General features: G+C 41.4%; 4 protein-coding genes and 1 long non-coding RNA gene across 12 annotated transcripts; 3 read left to right on the top strand and 2 right to left on the bottom strand.

The window, feature by feature from the left end:
- The first annotated feature begins 497 nt into the window (after positions 1-497).
- LOC124326108 (transcription factor Ken-like) lies at positions 498-6,159 on the top strand. Of its 3 annotated transcripts, none has more exons than XM_046784744.1 (5): positions 498-834; positions 3,429-3,602; positions 3,669-4,140; positions 4,201-4,666; positions 4,839-6,159. In XM_046784744.1, the coding sequence occupies exons 2-5, from the start codon at positions 3,442-3,444 to the stop codon at positions 5,573-5,575; spliced, it is 1,836 nt and encodes a 611-aa protein (XP_046640700.1). In that variant the 5' UTR covers positions 498-834; positions 3,429-3,441; the 3' UTR covers positions 5,576-6,159. The 3 variants fall into 3 exon arrangements, with proteins under 3 accessions (XP_046640700.1, XP_046640701.1, XP_046640702.1); XM_046784745.1 differs by lacking the exon at positions 498-834 and adding an exon at positions 2,557-3,108; XM_046784746.1 differs by lacking the exon at positions 498-834 and adding an exon at positions 2,557-3,113 and having other exon boundaries at positions 3,426-3,602.
- LOC124326832 lies at positions 1,860-2,569 on the bottom strand. The gene is made up of 2 exons (XR_006915881.1): positions 2,478-2,569; positions 1,860-2,103 (listed from the first exon to the last, which is right to left on the bottom strand). It is a non-coding gene; the product is annotated as an uncharacterized LOC124326832 (long non-coding RNA).
- Positions 6,160-6,361: 202 nt separating the features above from the next.
- On the top strand, positions 6,362-7,931 carry LOC124326271. The gene is made up of 4 exons (XM_046785001.1): positions 6,362-7,285; positions 7,375-7,450; positions 7,508-7,613; positions 7,676-7,931. The coding sequence occupies exons 1-4, from the start codon at positions 6,532-6,534 to the stop codon at positions 7,880-7,882; spliced, it is 1,143 nt and encodes a 380-aa protein (XP_046640957.1). The 5' UTR covers positions 6,362-6,531; the 3' UTR covers positions 7,883-7,931.
- A 207-nt stretch (positions 7,932-8,138) lies between these two features.
- On the top strand, positions 8,139-9,772 carry LOC124326274. Its single transcript, XM_046785003.1, has 4 exons — positions 8,139-8,280; positions 8,349-8,604; positions 8,664-8,817; positions 8,885-9,772. The coding sequence occupies exons 1-4, from the start codon at positions 8,264-8,266 to the stop codon at positions 9,592-9,594; spliced, it is 1,137 nt and encodes a 378-aa protein (XP_046640959.1). The 5' UTR covers positions 8,139-8,263; the 3' UTR covers positions 9,595-9,772.
- Positions 9,655-20,154, bottom strand: LOC124326040 (protein unc-13 homolog 4B-like). 6 transcript variants are annotated; one of them, XM_046784616.1, is made up of 17 exons: positions 20,036-20,154; positions 19,030-19,980; positions 18,453-18,696; positions 14,271-14,601; positions 13,572-13,736; positions 13,444-13,510; positions 13,252-13,363; positions 13,137-13,181; positions 12,328-13,029; positions 11,749-12,267; positions 11,469-11,685; positions 11,333-11,407; positions 10,959-11,270; positions 10,687-10,893; positions 10,180-10,619; positions 9,921-10,117; positions 9,655-9,853 (listed from the first exon to the last, which is right to left on the bottom strand). In XM_046784616.1, exons 3-17 carry the CDS (start codon positions 18,650-18,652, stop codon positions 9,759-9,761), a joined length of 3,684 nt encoding a protein of 1,227 aa, XP_046640572.1. In that variant the 5' UTR covers positions 18,653-18,696; positions 19,030-19,980; positions 20,036-20,154; the 3' UTR covers positions 9,655-9,758. The 6 variants fall into 6 exon arrangements, with proteins under 6 accessions (XP_046640572.1, XP_046640573.1, XP_046640575.1 ...); XM_046784617.1 differs by having other exon boundaries at positions 19,030-19,630; XM_046784619.1 differs by lacking the exons at positions 18,453-18,696; positions 19,030-19,980; positions 20,036-20,154 and adding an exon at positions 16,902-16,983.
- Between the last annotated feature and the right edge of the window lie 481 nt (positions 20,155-20,635).

Here is a 20,635-nt window from a genome sequence, read left to right as displayed (position 1 = left end):
AAAAAGGGAAAGTTTTGCTAGGAAATCAAGGGCTGCCTTTCTTTCAAAATTATGTTGGTCGTTTCTCTTTTCTCTACAATTTCACTCTTAGTTTGGTATTCTTCAAAATTTCGCCCAATTTAAAACAATTTAACCTGTTGAAAGTGTCAAAAACATTTTTCAATAATTAGGCCTCACTTGCAAAAGCCAAAAACACAAATAAAATAAAATTTCGATTAAATCTCCTATAATTTAATTAAATTAAAACAATTAATTTGAAATTAATCGACAAGTACCGAAAAGGAATACAAATGCCTAGAATAGAAATAAAATAATCAGATGATTATTTATAAATTAATGATTATTCTAAACGAATTCATCACTAGACAGAGAAGAGGAGTTTCCTGTTGATCTTGATTGGGTTGTCTTAAGCTCCGCCCGGCGTGCGGGCAGCACCTTTTCACTAGTTCTTTGTGGCTTTCTCAAATTGCGACAAGGCAGCAGGAGGAGGTAGGAGGAGTGATGGCGTGAAGGTGGAAAAAGGAGAACAAGAAGAGAGTGAGTAGTCTTCAAGTCTCGTCCACGGCAAGACGCGGAGAATTATTCGCTTCTTTTTCTATCTATTTTCACCCTGCCCGAAAAATTTCGTGAATAGAATATTTTTTTTAAATATAGCGGCTGTTTTTTATCTCACTCGGTGGCGTTTGTTATTTCACCTGAATGTGTGCTGCTCCGGTTGCGCAGTGTTATTAGAGCTGTGTGTCATCTACATGTGCTGCATTGATTGCACGAGGATAACCATTCGGATTCCGTCATTGTCATCGATTACAATTTGATTAACAATTTTAAAAAAAGGTAAGATTTAATCAAGTATTTAATCCCTAATTATTCGGATTAAAATCTACCATAGTGAAAGTTCTTTTTGAAAAGAGATTATTGAATTGAAATGTAAAGGTGAATATGAAAAGCTTTCACTGGTGTTGAGGGACAGTGTGCTCTCAATGATCAAGACAAAGTGAAAGTGGCGCGACGTTGATGTTTTCTCTCGTAAGCGAAATCGTTACGCTGCACGAATTTGACCCGATTTTTGTCGTCATCCTTTCCCCCCCAAAACTCTTTGGCATACGCCACCATAGAAATTTATAATTCCCTTTCTCTCTACATTTTCAAAAGCTTTCTCTTTCCAACAGACCCTTTTACGGAATTGATTTAATTTAATTCTTATTTCAATCAAAATCAAGGTCGTCAAAGATGTTCTTGCAAATGTTTTAAAGAAATAAAATCTGTGTGAAAGGAAAAATATGTAAATGTTGAGAGAAACACAAGAGAAAGGGAGAGGGGGGGGGGGGAAAGAGAAGGGGGGGGGGAGACAGTCCAGGGCCATTTACATCTCCCAACATTTTCGCGTGGCCTTGAATAGGGACAAAAAAGACCCTTTCAAATGTCCTTGACGCCAGTTATTGAAGAACCACCACTGGTACCTACCCAAGTCAAATAAAATTTCACGTCCATATTTGATTAGATTTAATTTTAAACAATATAAAAAAAGATGTGCAATCATTGAAAAGCTCTGCTGAATGGCGGGAGAAAGTGGTCCAAACTTTCTTCATTCTCTCGGCCTCTTGTCAGAGAGGTAACAACTTTCGAAAAAAGATTGTAGAGACTGACGTTAGAAAGTAACCAAAGTAACAGTTGATTCCATCATTTTCTTCTACGAAATATATAAGATTTGATGAAGAGCGAAAAATTCTCTTGGCTTATGTCCCTGCGGCACTTTCAAGATGGAAGAGAAAGGCGAACAGAATTTTTCAGGCGATTCAAGGTCAGCCGAGAGCCAAGCCTTTCGCTTTTTACTTTTGTATTTAGATTGTGTCTTTTTCTTTTTTACTTTTCTCCATTTTACTTTGACCTCGCCGTCGTCAGATGATGTTTTTCTTGGAGCGAGGTTGGTGGTTGTTGAGCATCGACGGTGGGAACGTGAGGAAATGACTTTCGCTTGCAAGTTTTAACACACAAAAAAAGCAACTCGTTTCTTCTTGACTGGGTTGGGCTCCTGCCATTGTCACGTTGTTGCAGGTAGTGTTCAAGGCCAGCCACATCACGAACGCTGTTTGATTTGCATCGCTTACCAACAGAAAATAAAAAAAAGAATTAACTTTTTTTCTTCCATTTTCCCCAAGTTTTATCCCTTCTCCCTTTTTTTATACAAGTCTGAATCTTTTCACTTTCGGCTCTACTTTCACTATGAAATTAGTAAAACAGCAGTTAGACAAGCCAGTGAAAGCGACGTGAACAAACGAACGAACCTCGACCCAATTAAAAATTCAAACGCCCGATCCGCTTTCTCTTCTACTCGACAATAATGTAGCTTGTTCCAGTTTAGATTTATGACACTTACACCCAACATTTAAAAAAAAACACTTTGCCGAAAATGCCGTGTTACGGAAATCAATTTAAAACTAAACCAAGTATTGGAATACATCTAAAAATAAAGTTACCATCTGTTTGAAAATAAAAAAAGAGTTTCTTTAAGCTACTAGAATTTTTTCGTTGGAAGGTCAGGCGTGCCGTCTGTTACTTTCACTTTTCCTTTTTCCCTATCGAGTGGCGGCGCTCAAGCGAACTATAATACGCCATCTTTCCCCACGTTTCTTTCTGGCGCTTTCCTTTGAGCTTTTCAGCCTGGAGCACAATCAATCGCCACCGAGGGAATCACTTGGATACATTTAAAAGTCGCACAATTACTTGATTGATAACGTTCATTTGTCGTTTGACGAGATTTTTGATCCGATCATCGTGAAAATGACGTTCAAGTCACTTTCGCCTCGTCTTCAGCCTTTTCTCTGTCCCTTCTTTTTTCCCAGTAAAGAAATAAAAGAAAGGGAAAAGAGAACCGTCCCTCCCTCACACGACCTCCTCGACCGACTTTCACTTTCTAAGGTTTTTTTTTACTTTTTATTTGTGAACGCTGGCGTGGACGAGAGGCAAGCTTTTGGTTGTCGGACCCCAACTATTCAATTCTCTGCGTGTGCGCTAGCCAGTTAACTCAAGAATTTGTGGATTAAAACATTTTGTTAAACATTGGATATTCATTACTACTCCGGCATCACGTTTCTCCAGTTACAACAGGTTATCTAATGTTATTTGTAATTAGCATTTGTTAAAGCAGACGAAATTTAGACCCTAGAACTGTTTAAACCGTATAATTTAATTTAACTGTAGATTTAATTTAGTTTTAAGTAGTGTAAACTTATCATGATAATTCTATACGTTGTGATTAATGCCATTCGGCAATGTACATATCCTTGAAAACCACTTTCACCCGCCATCACACTCGATAGAAAGTGTCGCTATCTTTTTTAATACTCTTTTAAAAGTCTTTTCTTTCGTATTTTATATTTATATGATTAACAATTTAATTGTAAAATCTTGGCTAATTTAATTCCCAGCGTTTGACACATCATGGGGCCAGCTACGATCTGTGGAACCAACCGCCATCACGTGTCTCTCGGATGGGTCCGTCACGATGAGGCCTTAACAAAAATGGCGGCCGCTTGCTGGGCTCGCGACCGTTTCACCGATGTCGTCATCTTTTGCGAGGATCGAGTTTTGCACGCTCATCGGTACATTCATTTATCAGTTCATTTACGAATGCAGCGTCTATTGATCATTGTCCGTCTTTTTTTTAGACTGGTCTTGGCCAGTATGAGTCCTCTGCTGGCCAATTTGCTGGCCGAAGCCGAAGGCCCTGACACTGCCTTGCTCCTACCGGAGGTGAAAGCCGAAGATATGCGACTGTTGCTGCAATTTATCTACCAAGGTGAAGTTGTCCTACCGCCTAGACGGACCGCAGCTCTGCTGGACTTGGCCGCCCAGCTGTGCGTGGCCGGAGTACGCGGTGGTGCGACGCCTCCGTCGCCGCCTCGATCCGACTCGCCGGAACTCGATTCCAGCGACCGGAATGAATCGGATCAAGTGTCCGAAGACGAACAACATCCCGACGAATCTCGCCAAAAGTCCAATCAAATTTCCGATCGAGTTGAAGTGACCAACATTTGCCCAGCTCCTGCCAACGACAACATTTCGCAAACGGAAAATAGTAAAGATGATTCCACCGATGAATCCAACGACAGGCCAATGAACCTTGCTGCTAAACCAGAGGTATTATTAATGAACTAATCATTTTGATTTGACAATGAATTAAAACTGATTTTTCAATAGGCTAAAGCCAATGAAAACGTCAACTGTTCCCGACCGAAGCCTTGCAATTCCAGCCCACCTGATTTCAACGCCTTTTCCAATCACTCAATCAGCACTCCACTTGTTACGCGACTCTCTGAACCGCGCACCTCGACGGCGAGTTATTACCAGCACCCGGCCCTGCGCGGTTGCCATCCGTTCTCACTGGAACTGGCCATCAGTCACAACCGCAATCTCAGCAGTTGCCGCACGGCCGACGCCAGTCCCTACACGCGGCCGAATCATTCGCGCAAATCGCCGTCGGAAACAAATTCGGATGTGGAAATGACATCGACGGCCGACGACCGTGATCGAGAAATCGATTTGAGTCTCAAACCCGATTCCAACCACACCCGATCATCCAGTAATCTGGACGAAGACAAGATCTCACCTTCGCCAGAGCACGACAACAGTTTTGAAAGTAGCGAATCAGTTGAACCACACCCAGGTATAATCACATGTATTTTCTTTTTATTATTACCTAAAGAAAACGTTGTTGAATTTTCAAATGATTGCGACTCCAGCGTCACCTATCGGCCGTTTTCTCAATTGACATTTCAGCGCCATCTATCAATCGATTTCTCATTTAATTGATGTTTTCAATTTCTTGTAAATTGCAGGTAGGGACGAGTACTCACATCAAGCCAACGGCGGATCATCGGGAGTGACGGACATGCGGATGAATCTGGCGGATAAAATGCTTCTTCTACCGGCCATCGGATCGGGAACGGGAATGAGTGCGGATCCGAGGCGCACGTATCTGGAGGCCGTTCTTCAAGAGAGTCTCGTTCAGCAAAGTTACACCATCGTTTTACCCTCTCATTTGGGTGTGACGAACGCCTTGACGTCGTCCGAACGGGCAGGAGCTCCAACGGTTCATAGCAATTCAACTCTTGAGAACAAAACGTGGAATTTAAGTGGGAAGCACAGCGCAGCAGCTGCGGCTGTGGCTGAACTTCAATGCCTTCAAGGTTTCTTTAATTCGCATGGCGGACTGAGCATCAGCAGCAACAACGAGCCGAATTTCAGCCGGAATTCGGCCGGCCTTCGTTGCGATGAAGACGACGAAGATGACGAAGATGAGGATGAGGATATGATGCCAACCAATTTGAGCACGAGTAAAAACGGTAACTACGGCAGTCCAAACAGCATGAATTCTAAGCGCAATGGCAAAGAAGGTTACAGTTGCCAAGTGTGTCGTAAAATGTTCACGTCGTCTAGCAATTTAGCTGTCCATTCTATGATCCATTCGGGCACGAAACCTTTCAAATGCGACCTCTGCTCCTGGTCGTTTCGCCAGAAAGCTCACTTGCAGAAACACATGCGTCACATTCACAAGATCATAGTCGCCAAGTGATTGTCAGTTGTTTTATAAAACTGACGAAAAACCATCGTTCGACACTGCGCAGTGTGCTAATTTGGCTGTTGGTCTCATCACTCTCAGAATGTGACACTAAGCATTTGGCATATGCTCTTTTACTATCGTACTTGAAAAGAAAAATCTGCTGTACATATACTGGATTGACGTAAATTGTATATTGGCTATTCTTTAATTGCTTTCGTTGGCTTTCGTTGAAATTAGCTTACGGCGGTCCCCCCACACACAAACAAATATGTGTTCCCTAATATGGCGCGTGTCCTTTTTTGGTTTCGGGAGATATAAGGATATATTAGAAATCAATTCTTGGATGTAATAACCCTGTGTTATTCAGGGTTGGCTGATTTCCTCCAGTGTGTTTTTTTAAATCTTACTTAGTTTTACTCGGTTTTGATCTTTGCCGTCCTCTAAAGGTATCTATGAAAGTGATGCTAGGTAGGTCAATTGTTTCCCAAAAAAGTTGATACATTTTTCCTCTTTAACATTTCATTATGTTCCTCGAAACTTGCACTCTTGTGTGTTAACGTGTGAAAAACTGAAAATAATACAAAAGTATTTTGTAATTTTGTGAGTTGCTCGAAATTTTATTTTATTTATTTTAAAATTCTTTGCTCGCATCCCGCACGAGACCTGACGAAACAAACAAATTTGAAAAAGCAAGAAAAGTTCTAAAAATTTGGGTAAAAATCGTGATTTTTGAAAAATGATATAGTGAAAATTTGGGAGCTACAATCGGGCAACGTTGCAATTCCAATGTTATTTATTTGTTTTGACAGTTTCGCAAGTGTCTGCTATTCAAGATCAAAGGATGTAGGAACTGTACATTACGTCAGGGAAATTCCCTTAAAAAACATCACTGTTATTTCTTAAGTATAGGGAAGTGCTCGTCGACCATTAAGAAATTGTGACTTTAGTCAGTGCAAAGAATTTCCATCATGTCACTAGGACGTATTAAAGGGAAATGCTTCACCCAAAAACTTTTGTTCATTGATGAAGCTGATAGTGAAACAGTGAAAGGGATTGCAATAAATCTTTTTGATTTCTATACAGAACTTTCTGTTTCTCAGTTCAATAAAAACAAATGGCGCAAGGATTGGAAAACCTTAGGGCAATTGTGCGAAACATGCTTCAAAGATGATATCTCGGAAGTTGTGGTTTATTCCAGTCCCTTGACTAAACTCAACAGAAATGAAAACCTCTTGTATCACGCATTTGCTGTTTTCAAAACTGTAAATGTTGTAAGTGGACAGATAGTCTGGTGGTCTGTAGAAAAGAATGGAGAACACATTGTTTTGCAGAGGACTGTTAACCAAGACCAAAGTTTTGTTCGAGATTATTTGTATACTGAGAACGAATCTCAAGAGTCTATGACAACACGCAATACTCCCGTGAAAATGTTGTCCGAATCTCCAGGACGTGGAACTCTTTTCGATTTCTTAAGGGCTCTCGTCGATAGACACGATTTGAATGAAAGATATCATTTCTTTGCCAGCAACTGCCAAGAGTTTGCATCGTTTGTATTCAACACCATCAGCGGAAAGAAGAAAAAATGGAATGCGACGGTTGACGGCGCCTTAATGAAGACACTCACTCGAAAGAAAAAATATCCCTCAATATTCACCGACGCATTTTTCGGTTTCCATATTGATAACAGAGCAATTGTCGAATTTCATCGAGATCGCTGGATAGGTGCATAAATCATAGCCACTTAATAAATCAAGAACTACATAAAAAAATATATTTGCATAGATGATGATTTCATTTATGTTTCTTTACAGCAAAACTTCTTCGTCGTCGATTTATTCCTGTAATGCTCGTGCGTCACAGGAGAAGAGACAACTGCGTATCTGTGAGGTGAGAACTTAAGCGAATCAGTGAGATTTCAATTTAATTAAGTCCAACTTGGGACAGAGTTGAATCGGCTGATGGACGTGGAGTCAATGGTGCAGTTGGAGGAAGAGATTTCGTAGCTATCAACCAAGTGATTGATTTCAAAGCCAACGAAGTCGAAAAACAAGTGAGTCAAACTGTTTACTTTTCCTAAATTTAAATGATTGCATTATTACTTGTTTCCTGCAGATAATTGTAGAAATTCTACCTGCTGATTCCAACAACAGACATGTTATCTTCTTTCTATTAAAACTGTTTTTAACCGGTCCCACTGCTGGCGAGAATCACGATGTAATGATAGGGTACTATTCGTCTCAAATGATTGAAGTTTTATTGGCCGATGAATGCAACCAAAACGAAATTTGGACGAACTTTCCTTTGCGCAAAATCATTTAATGTTTTAATGTTTAATGTTGCCTTTATAAATACAATATTTTATCCAACAGCTTGTCTTAATCTCCGGCGCCGAAACTATTCGCCTTGTCGGAATCCCTACTTTTGATTCCCTACTTTAAAATGCACACAATAAGAAGTTTACGTTGAGCCTATTAATTTTTAAATTCATGTATTATATTCCCGATTGAACGCAAGACAACACATTTTGTTTTCTTTTTAACCGACTGGTTAGAATTTCGACCAATAGAGGGCATGTCAGCTGATTACTATTTCACAATAGATACCTGACAAGTGACAACCCATACAGAACAAATACAGAATAAATAGTCAAAAACACAATTTTCCTTAGAGTTCAGTTTTGATTTATCTGTAGGACATCCAATGGCTGATTTTTCTATGTAAGTAAAGAAGTAAATTCCTCACTTTATTAATAGATTTCATCATGCAATTTTCTCGCGTCTAACAGAAATCCAGCTCTAGATCAAGAACTAGAAGATATTCGCACAAGGGATGTTCCTGGTCCTCCAGACGTTACAAAATATCTAGAAGATTGGTTGACCAAAGGTGCAAATTACTCTATTAAAAAGTTGACAAGTGACAACCAAATCGGTTGGGACATTTTGCATATAATTGCAAGGTTTGTCGATGGGACACCTGTGGGATCCCATGGAGATTGGAAACATCTTGCTGGCCTTCTTGGCCTCCACATTCACGACATTATTGTAATAAATCAATGTGTACTTCTTTTTCACATAATCTAATTGCTACTTTTTATGTACAGAGGATTGAAAACTTTTCTACCATCAAGGGAGCTACTTTAGAAATTCTGAGCCAATTTGCACTTAAAAATCATGCCAGTCTTTCAAATTTGCTGGAAGCTCTCAACATCATGGAACGCCATGATGTTCTTTATGCCATTTCAGAAAAACTAAAAGGTTTGTTCTAAACATTAGATTTAATATTTGATAAATGATTTTATATCATATTACCTTCTTTTTACAGCTTTGTTCAACCCTACTTCAACATCCATTCAAGTAGAAGATTCAACTCCTAGTCAACTCAACGAAACAGATAGTGAAATGGATTCTGGCATGGAATTTAGTATTACAGGAGAAGGCGACCCAGAAAACTTGAAAGCTGTTCCACTAGGTTCAAGCTTATCACCGCCGATCGAAAACAAGCTTCAGAATGACTCGAAAGGCTCTGACAAGAAGAAGTATAAGAAAACGGTGCTTTTGACGTTCACCCAAGACGGCTACGAAATAGCCAATCAAGTTGCTCGTCAAATCCGTTCCTCAAACCTGGGAATTGGCGTTTTGATTCTAGAAGAAAACAGAGATGAGCTGGAATTCTGTGGCGAAAGTATCTACCGCTGGTACCAAGAAGTCGACTACATCATTCCCATCATCACAGAAGAATACCTGTGGCAAATCTCTCCAGGAAGTGCCGATACACAAGAAGTTGCTGGTCAATCTGAGCCCACCTGCCTAGATGCTCGATACGCTCGTCTGATTTACGTCATGATGTTGGAAGAATACCAGCGAAACCATTGCTTAAACTACCGTGTCCGTCCATTGGAATCAAACCTACTCGTCAGACGGACCCACTTCCTTCTCCGAAGTCCAATCTTCAGTTTCCGTAAAGGAGTCAATCAAGTTGACAAATTGGCGTCGATCCTTGCACAAGCTAAGATTAGAACTAATATCCATTAGATTGTATCTTAAGCATTTGTCTTTTCTTATATTGTTTTTATGGTAACAAAGCGCCGGAAGCTGACTCGAATTGTATGTATATTTACAGAAAAATTCATTTCAGCGGAGCGCCATTGAGTATATGTATAAATATGTAAATCGTTGGTAAACAGTTTTATTAATAATCACTTTCCGCTCATTCGCTTCTTCTCCTTTTTGGCGAAATCTTTGGCCGCCTTATCCCATGTACGGCCCTCCAGTGCGTTTAGAAATTCAGATTCTATAGAATGAAAAATCCGATTATAGTTCGTGTTTAAGAAGTCATGATTACAATTCATTTGCATTACCTTTCTCTAGCGGTTTAGTAAGTGGCAAAATCACTTGCTCCAGATCGTTCATGTTGACTGAGGAGTCGCCACGAGTGATTTGCTGGAAACCTAGGAAGTGTTCGCCCATCATCTCGTTGGCGCCAATCAGATCCTTGTCCTTGATAGTAAATAGGATGCAGCATTCCGGGTTGGTCTGCAGCGACTTTGGTACAGGACTACAGAAATAAAAACCGTTTAGGTATAATCAATTCGATTTCATAATGATTTAAAAACTTACTAGGTAAAGCTCTCTTCAAATAGCGGGAACAGAGTACGTTTGTGCACTTTACTCTTTAGTATAGCAGCATCGGGAAATTGTTGAATTGGCAAGAGCTGGACTTTGACGTAGGGATCAGCCGAGCCGTTAACATCCATCGGTTTCAAATTACGGGCATTAAGTATATCGATATTAAGCGCATCGTCGATAAAGATGACCCGGACAGACAGCGAACCAAGTCCGACATCCTGGCCGGATTCAGTCGTCTGTTTGAGTCGATCGAGACGGTACTGATGGATCAAATCGCCAGTATCCATCCCGTGCAGTTTGAGTAACCAGCGGATCTTGGTCAGAGTTTCATCCTCTTCTTCTTCCGCGTCAGCGTCAGGGTTATGGAAGCAGTTTTCTATGATATCCAGCAGTTCTTTCCACTGGCGGAAGCAGGCAGGTTGACGCTTTTTCTGTTATTAAAAGTTAAGTTGTTGCAATTAACAGGAAATGGCAAGAGATATTGTCTAAATAGTTTACCTGAACTTCTCCCTCGACAACGTTGAGGAAGCTTTGCAGAATGTGGTGGTAGATGATGTTCAAAACACGGACGAAAACATCTTTTTCCAGGTGGGTATCCAGCGCTAAGAGTTGATCGCAAATGTAGCTGTTGAGATCGTCAGTTTGACGCATACCGAAATCCGATTCCATCACAGTATTGATCAGCCTGGCCACTTCAACTTCAAACTGTCCAGTCAAAACACAAATTTAGCTTTTTGAATTGGAAATATTAATAAAGGTTTAATTCATACCCTGCGAGCAATGGCGTAAAAGATCTCGTCCAACTTTTCGTTGACGTCTTTGATGGCATTTTCCGTCAGTGTCTCTTGAGTTGGACCGTTGTTATCGCTACGTTGGACAGCGTCGCTCAGCCTGTACAATCCAATTTCTTCCGCCAAGGGCTGGATCGATTGCTGGACGTGTAAGATACTGTTGATGGCGGAACATATCTTGAGGGAGATGAAGAACGGCTGGGCAGTACCAGTTGTCGGTGAACCGGAATGAAGTCTCTCCAATTTAAGTCGAATGGCCTCGGCGTAAATTGTAGCCGATTGTTTCACCTCCTGTTCATTTTTGAAACATTAACTTCAAAATTGTTGAAATTATTTCATTGATTGCTACTTACATCCATGATCTTGATCACAAACGACAAGGCTCCTTTCTCATCCGGCCAGGCGAGTTGTTCCCAAAACATTTTGATCTAAAAATGAATTTCCGTAATTTAAAACCTTCAAAAACAAATATGTTAAATGTTGACTTACCGAATAAAAGACGCTGACAGCATCAACAGCTGACGAGGAATACTTCACCATACTATCGACAGTTTGCAGATTATCTAAATGAACAGCTTTTCCAATGCGGATCATGGCTTTATACAGGGCGATATCCAGCCAGCGATCGACCGCCGTTTCGAACCAAGTGTAAAACGGAGCTAATTTGACGGTTTCCCTATCCAACATGGGCAACGAAACTGATAATCTAAAGAAAACAATAGGAATTACATTAGAATAAACTTGGAAATTATTTGACAGGTAGACTCACTTGTTAAACTGTTGAAGGCACAGGTAAAGTTCAAAGAGAGCCGTGCCCATCGATAATCGTGGCGCGATATTATCAACTTCGTTTTGTTTAGCATGGCCGTTTTGGAGAGTCTGAGGAACCTCACCGGAAGCTTCCAGCGCTAGAGAGACGATCTGATTGTTGGAAGTATTAATGGACTTGAGTGACTTGGTGACGTTGATCACCATGGGCTTGGAAGTGTCGGCCAACTGGCCGTCGTAATACGAGTAGACGATGTTGAAGGCTGGAATTTGCCAAATCCGTTCAAAGATTTGGTGGTAGACAGTTAGGACCTTCTTCAAGTCGGTCATAAGTGACTGGCAAATGCGGATGGCATTTTCTAAACGGTCGTCGTCACAGATTGGACCACCCTTTCTTCTTCCTCCGATAATCCGGCTGAAACAATCGGCCGCTCCCATCGTCACAGCCTCGCCGATCCGCACTTGCAGTTCAGAGAATCCTGGCCGGTTAGACCCCAAATTGTTCAGTTCCTTAAGGCACCTGCCAGAAATTCAAATTAATATTTTGTTCAAATCATTCAGAAGACAACTATTCACTTACTCGAGTAGAAATGAAAGTTGTTCCGGTTTGGTACTCAATTCCGAATTATTGCGCAAATAGCGGACAGCCGATAAGGCAGCGACGACAAAAGAGTCGGCGGCCGTCCAGAAGACGTTGACTAATTCCTCTTCGGGAAGTTTACCATCGTTGATGGCCTTGCGGAGTCGCTGGACCAAGTTCAGCATCATTCCAAGATCCAGGGTTCTTTTGTGCAAAACCGTGGCGTAAACGGACCAGGAACACGCATCCGTCACGCAGGATCGGAGTCCTCGATGAGCGGCGAATTGGCGGAGCATTACAGCCGCACAGTCCGGCAGGACACCACGCCAATCAACATCCGCACGGAGCTCGTGTTCCACGATGATCCTCAACAATCGCTCGTACTGGACGAAACTTTCGTGCAATGTAAATTGCTCCGACGTATCGGTTCGGGTGGCTGAAAGGGTCAAATTGAGTCGGATTTCTCCGCGTTCCTTAATTTTGGTCTTGTCACGCCCTTCCAGCTGATACCAACGTTCCAGTCCAGAGATGGGAATCGATTTCAGTCCAACGTTTAACAATCCAAGGAATTTATGGGCCGGTTTTCCGGGCGCTTTCGACGCCACTGCAATTTGTTTGAGTAGGATGCCCATTCCGCGAAAATCTTTGACTTCACTAATACGCGACATTTTTTCCTTGACTGTCTCATCTGGATCATAATCCCTGTTTTAAAAAAATGTCATTAGAATTCGGTTTGATGGATGAAAATGTCATACTCCGGAATTCCGGAAATTTTCTTCCGGATTCCGGAATTTTAAAATAAATCTTACCAGATTTCAAGTTGCAAAATATCTTCATTTACGTCCTTTACCGCACTAATTTATGAAAATAAAATAATTCATGAAACGTTTCGAAATAATAGGACACGGACAAATGAAGACTCACAAATTCAACGTCTCGTTCCAGACGGGATCCAAAGTCCTTGGTTTCATGGACGTATCCTGAAATTTCTGCCGGTTGCTCGAAATCCATATGGAACAGTAAGGATCGCTCATGCCTACGATATTTAATTCCGCTTGATTATAAATCCAAACCAGGAATAAATCAATTTGAAAAAATAACAAATTAAATCTGTACCGTTGACGTCCTTGCCCTTTAGATTGCGCGCTTGGAGGACGCCCAACTGCAGCGAGACATCTGGTGGCTATAAAAATAAATCGTACTCAATTCAAATAATAACCAATCAAAGTAAAATAATTACTTACCGTTCTTTGACGAACAGTTGACAACAATTCATCGTGTTTGGCGTCGGTAAACTGGAAGGATCTCTTTAAATAGTCAAAGACTTGATCGATGCTGCTGTTATCACAGCCAGTGCGGCTGATGGCGTGCAAAAGACTGTAGAGCACTTCACAGTAAACTTTCTCCGCCTAATAATAATAAAAAAAAAAAAAAAGTACTTTAATAAAAGATCAAAAGTCAAACAAGGATTGAAATAAAACAGGCGCTGACTTGCAGCATATCATCCGTCATCTCTCAAAAATCTGCTGCAATTTCACCAACTTAACCTATTCTAGTCTTTCGCACGAATCAGACTGAACGAAACAGAGTGCAGTGTGCAATAGGGCTGACACGAATCTATCGGTTTAGAGTCTGGCCCTCGTACAGCTAAGCGCCCGAAATAGAGCTGTATATATACAAACTTTTTCCCGTCCGTGTCTGCGCACAACAAGTCCGTGAGTGGCCTGTGCCAATATGTTGTTTAGTATAGTCCTTGGGTAATGTTTAGATTATCTCTTTAAAAAAAAAAAAGTTCCCAAAACAACTTCCTTATCTTGTGGACCAAAGCGTTCCAGTCTGGGGAGACATTCGGAATGATCAGGAACGTGCAGATTCCATTCTCATTTTTGATTCCATCCATCACGGGACTTGTGTGAAGTTGGAAATTTTTGGTGATGTCATACCTCGGGACCGGCGATAAGTTCGGGTCCCCAGATCCATCCAGTTTGGCCGCCGACGGGAGTTGAGACGCGGGACTTGGGTCGAGATCTGGGCGCCGGTTGCGGTGCCGATTCCTGGACGCCTTCGTCCGATCCATCGCTCAATTGAGGACTGGAGGTGCCCCGTTGGCGGTCCAACTGGTTGATCCGGTCGGCTCGAGCGAAAGCTTCTTCTACAACATTGTCATTCGGCTGCTGACCACGTCTTCCGGCCGGAATCCTTTGAGTATTGGCACGTTCGCTGATCTTGGAGAATCGATCGAAAAAGTCAATCGATTCTTCGCTGATGGTCCTTCTGTAAAAATAAACAAATGAGATTTACAAATGTGCGGATGGATGGATGGATAAAATCTAAACACAGAGAGAGAAGACGCTGCTGGTCAAACACACAAACCTAGCGAATGAATAGAAAGGAAGCGGTTTGTTATTGTTATCGGCTTGGTCGACAAACCAAGTGGAACAGCGATCGGCTTTCTTATCGCGACTGATGCCGAATTTGTTGAATCGATGCCAACTGTGGCTCAAGTGCTGGAGTGAATTGTGGAACCAAGCGGAAGCCGGATTATTGGCCATTCCATCGCTGGTGCTACTGCTGCCCAGCAGAAACAGCAACGACCGACGATTGTTGGAACTGTTGCTGCTGTTGTCCAGTCGCCGACCGCCCGACTTTTTCACTCGACTAGAACAGCTCATCTCGGGTCGATCCTCACTCGAGCACTACGGATTCAATTGCCTCTCTCCCCTCCCACCACCACCACCAGCACCAGACTTTTGGTCTGTTTAATTGATACTTCCTCAAGCAATCAATCCGTTTTTCTCGTAGCAACTGGAACTGGAAGACTTTGGCGCACGCACGCCACCAGCACAAGATTATGGACTCTAATGGCACCGGCTTCCTGGCCGGATGATGATGATCGTCATGTCTCGAATTTCATGACAATCAAATGATTTACACACACAAAAGATTCCAACTATGAAATGGACAACACAGGAAGTTTAAACTGGGCAACCAAAAACAAAACAAACCAACCAAAAACTTATTTGGCAATCAAAAAATTAAAGAAAAATCAAATAGTTTGAACGGGTAGTGGACCGCAAAGTTCACTACTAGTCCCGAAAAACATGACCGCTCCGGTTCAGGTAATCCAGTCGACTGGTGGTGGTAGTTCCCCCTCGGTCTATTTGCTGTCCCTCCCCCATGATGATGAACCACAAGAAACAACCAATACACATGCTACTCCCCCCCCCCGTTCCATTCCCATGGCGTCGCGACGTCACGTCGCCATAGTAACCAACAACATTTTATTCTTTTTCGAGTTTATTTTTAGTGACTAGTGTACTTACGATTCTTGTCGCGGGGGCAATAGGAAACTGAAAATCTCGGGCAAACTGACATCTTGAAGCGAATGCGACAACCAATGGGTGATGGGAAACTTCATTATGTTGAGGTTTTTTTAAATTATTTTAAAACAAAATTAACTTGGGCTGAGATCACAAAGAGAAAAAAAAGAAACTAGTCTGGTGGAAATCAGGTCGAAGACTGTTGTGTAAACCGGACGCGTAGGTGATACTATGTTGTCTTTATACAAATTTTCGGAGACTGCGTGAAATAAAGTAATGACGTTTTCTACGGAGACCAGAAAAACCGGTTTGCATATGCAAATGAGAATAGTTTTCCCCTTGGTTTTCTTAAAAAGCCCGCGGTATTTTCCCCTCTCTATTTAAAAACAGGTTCCTGTAGGGTCATGTCAGACGTCACACGTATCCTAGATGCTTCGGGAAATTTTTTTTTTTGCTAATAAAACGTTCGGTAGGAATGAAGATGTAAGCGAAAAAACTACCGGGGCTTTTGAAGGAAAGATAAGCAACACGTTTCCCGGTTTCCCCCCTGTATCTTTTGTTTAGTTGGAAAGTAACGACGTCATTGCGGCACAGACCGGAAGTACAAGGCTATACTCTTCTCTCTCCCCCCTTTTTACGTCTAGAAACACGTGACTGTGTGCATAAACATTCGTTAGGGGTGGATGGGGGGAGAGAATGATTTGAAACGGTTTGAAATAACTACAAAGTTATTTTTAAAATGCAACAAACTGTTTAACGAGAGTTTCTTATTTCTTTTTTTAAAAGGAAATCAAAAGTCCAAAGTTTCTTTTCTGGCAGATGGGAGTAAACAGTCGTCTGCTGTGGTCAAGTGGATTTTATCAAAGTCATCAATCTGAATTTTCTTTTTCTTCGAAATAATAAAATTGCCCAATTTTGAGTACAAAAGACCAGCGACCCGGAACTGTGGATGAAATGGATCATTTCTTGTTTTTTGGTTTTTCGCTATGCCTCCAAGGTAAACTAGCCGGAAGCTACAAACAGCGTGACTCATGCGGACAGTAATCACGCCCACGTGATACTACTCTATGCGCTTTGGAACAGCCGTCTGCGTGCGGGTTTTACAACTGGTAGGGTGGGAGAATAGAAACAAAAAGAGGAGGGGGGGGGGATGACAGCACAGAGAAAACTAACAGTTCACTGGAATTTTAAAAATGGTCTTTTCTTTTTACTGTTTCCTGGAAACACAATCCGATTTCTGGTTTTCTAAAATACCTCAATTCGTGAAAGAGGTATTTAATTCCGTGGTAATGCTGTGGCGATTGCGTCATCTTCACTTGACGGACGAACGACTAGAAATGCAAAACTGTCAACACCTCCGGAATAATTGTTAACGTATTTCTCCCCCCCCCCCCTTCCAGTATGTACCGGGGAAACACCCCACAAAAATTCGTTCCATTCCCTAAAAATATCTTCAAACCGAAGGGTGGGCTGAGTAAACAAAAATCTTCTCCTAATTTTATTTAGTTGAGAAAAAAAAGAGAAAAGGTTACGGGATGGGGGTCAAAATGCCTTCCAGATGTTTCCGCTGCCGGTTTGGAATTGAACCTGATTAAGACGCATGATCCCCACCCCTCTCAAACTCGAGATCCATCATCCGGCCGGAGTTCCAATTTAAAACCTTTATTTTCCCATCGTGATCGACGCCAGTCATTCGACGCTCCACACAAAAGTCTCACCATGGTCGTAATAAAATAAAATTTGAAACCCCCACTGTAATGTGTCTGGACTTTGTCATCGAACTGAATTCATTTGACTAAATTATTTCTGATGTGTAAAAGAGGAAAAATGGTTGATTGAACTACAGGAAATCAAGCCCGCCGGAAGGAGCTCCTTTTCTTAGGAAAAATGGGCAGGTGGTAGGCGTGCCCTGGAGCAAACAATCCGCTGCGATTTTATATTTGCGGTGATTTGATTGGTGTCCCGTGACCGCAGCACACTGCCGTGTGTAACCTTGGCAACGGCCCGAAAGAAAATTCTGAAGGTCGATACACACTCTTGGATCGTTCAAATCAATTTCGTGCGATATGACTCATCTGCCGGCCCATCAACGAAATGTGTGTGCGCAATCAAAGCAAATACAACCGCACGCATCTGGCGCGTGTCATTAACAACTTAGCTATAGAATGAGCGTCCACTCCTGCAACGCTATTCACATTTTTATTGGGGGCATCTCAGTTTCGATGCTGGTCGAATTCTTGTCGATTCCAAGAATTCCGGAGATGCTGAATCCACTCAACCGGATCGCCACCCCAAAAAGAAGAAGAAATCAGTCGACACCGGATGCCGATTTCTTCCTTTCGTGAATGACAAGTCACGAACTTTCTAGAAAATCCATTACGCAGTTCAAATAAATCTTTGTTTTTCTTTCTTCAATGGGAATATGTGGAAAAATGAAAATAAATAATAAACTCCTCCAGATAAATGTTGGATGTCTGCTTTTCGTTTCACGTCACAGACGACGCGACCGATCCCAAGACCGATCTAATTTCAATTTACCAGATACGACATGATATCTGTTTGGGTGACCTCGGTTGGTTTGATAAATCAACTTATTGAATATGCCACCCAAGTGTGATTAATGTGAAATGGAAATGATTTGATCGCGCAATCTAAATCACCCGCCCAAGTAAAGACACTTGGCCATCTAGCGGTGGAATAACACACTCGACTTGGAAGTCACGCAAAAAACTAACTAAAATTCCGTTCCGCGGATGAACGCACAAAACGCGCATCAAAGTTTTAAAAGAAAAGAAAATGACTCACTTCATTCCGCCTTCTTCTTCTTCTTGGGCTTCTACCGCATGTTCCAGCTCGTCATCGTTTATTGGCAAGGCGTGTTCTTGGAGAATTCGCTGGACTTCCTCATCAACATCCAGCGCCTCTTGCCACAACTGGTTATAAGCCGAATTATCCGGAATAATTTCTTGTCCTTCTTCATCCTCTTCATTGTAGTTGGACGCCATTGCAAATGGATTGGGTTAGACTTGTCTAGGACGAAAATAAAAACCTGCAGGGCAAAATCGTAAAATTTAATTCGATGGAAAGAAAAAAAAAAAGAAATTTTATAGCCTAGAGGAAAAGGCGTCGCGACGCTGTGGAAAACTGTAACCTTGAATACGCCTCTCGCACAGCCCGACAACACGTATGATCTCTTTCACGACTGTTGGAAAAATCAACCCAAAAACTAATCTTTAAAACACATTCCACTGGCGTCTTAATCCCCTGCTAAAACTGATAAAATAAAGGCGAACATGTAATTTGAATATGACGGAATACATTTGATAGGATATCTATTCTAGATAAATGGATAAACAGCTGATTATTATGAAATAAAACATACCTGTTGGTAATTGGAATCAAATTGTTGTTGTTATCTTTTCTGAGGGGGGAGAGAGTGTTCGTTCAGAACGTCCGTTCGTGAGGCTCACGAGTGAAAACTGCAGGCCATCAGCTGTTGCAGGTATATGAAAACTTGCCTATAGCAGCAAGGATGAAGGTGATTTGGGACATCCCCTCCTTCTATACAGCCTACCACAGGATGTTGGTTTGCCCTTCGTGTGTTCAAATGCCACATCGGAAACAGGAAAGTCGAGGCGTCTATGCGGATCAGTCCCGGCCCCCTCAACGCCAAAATTTCAGCCGCAGGCAAAAATTTCTCCCGACTCACTCACGAAAAGGATAAAACCCACAAAAGACGTGGAGGGCATACAAAAAAAGACCATGTGACGTCAGTGATGCTGCACGTTTTTCCTCGTAGACTTTTGCTCTTGACATTCATACTTTTCCCCCCCCCCCCCAGACTGAGGATTGCAGCATCATAGTCACTGCGTTCCTTTGGAAAATGATGTCATGCCTAAAAGGAGGTAGAGATGACGTTTGACGTCGTCCATAAAAAGTCATGCATTCCAGTCATTTTGTTCAATGGACCTCCATTCAGAAACCTTAGATAAGAAAAAGAGTATAAATTAGTTTTAATGGTCCCGTTCAAATTTAGCCACACAGATAAGAATATTTGAATATGGTATGCAATTTAGCATAATGTAACCACTAATGTAAAAACATTGGTTTGCAGGTTTTATGTAGGCCTATAAACATCTGACGTTTAGTTTGGTAGAATCACAATGTCTACATGTCATGAAATTTTGTTGCTAATGACCTTCAAGGAAATCACACCAACAAAGACAACAAATAAACAATCAGTTTTGTGATTAAGGTCATAAGGTGTTTATTGAGATATCAAGAGCACAGCATATGAGTTAGGAAGGTAAGCTGACCGTTTCATATCTAAAAACTTGTGAGAAGATAAACATAGAAACACATTCTGACACTTTGAAATATGTTAGTACCTGTTAGGTACTGAGTATTTCCATTTAATTCACTAGATTTTACCAGAATATATTTGAGTAATCTTGGGTGTGTACTCAGTGTAGGAGTCAGGCAGTCAGCCATCACGAGCCACAAACAAGACCACGTGATTTTATCGATTTTCTGGTTTTATTGCAATTGATTAAAACACAAATTATACTCTATCACTCACGTCAAGTGTTTTCTTCATCCAGGATTCTTCGTTTCTTCGAATTTTTATAAAACATAATAGCTTCATTTTAATTTTTACACGATGTTCGAGATTTGAGCGCCAAAACCAAAATGTTGTCTTTTCACTTAACATGGTTGCCAAACCTCAAAATTGACATTTATAAATAAAAAAGTTAAAAAAAAATGGTGAGTGGATTTTTTTCTATTTATCTTTGAATAACATCGAGGAAGGAAGGAACAGGGGAGGGAGAGGGAGAGCATGTTACTGTGTAAGTATGAGTTCATAATTTCATATGGAATAAAGTAGTGCGGTAATCGAAGGTGTTTACTTATTTATACGTTTTTGAATTACCTTGAGCGCCTTGAGCTACCTTCGTCAGTTAATACCTTTTGTTCTGCAAATCAATTTA

The sequence above is a fragment of the Daphnia pulicaria genome, chromosome 2 (genome assembly GCF_021234035.1).
Source record: "Daphnia pulicaria isolate SC F1-1A chromosome 2, SC_F0-13Bv2, whole genome shotgun sequence".
NCBI lineage: Eukaryota > Metazoa > Arthropoda > Branchiopoda > Diplostraca > Daphniidae > Daphnia > Daphnia pulicaria.
Note: the sequence above shows the minus strand (reverse complement) of the source record. Positions and strands in the feature narration are given on the sequence as shown.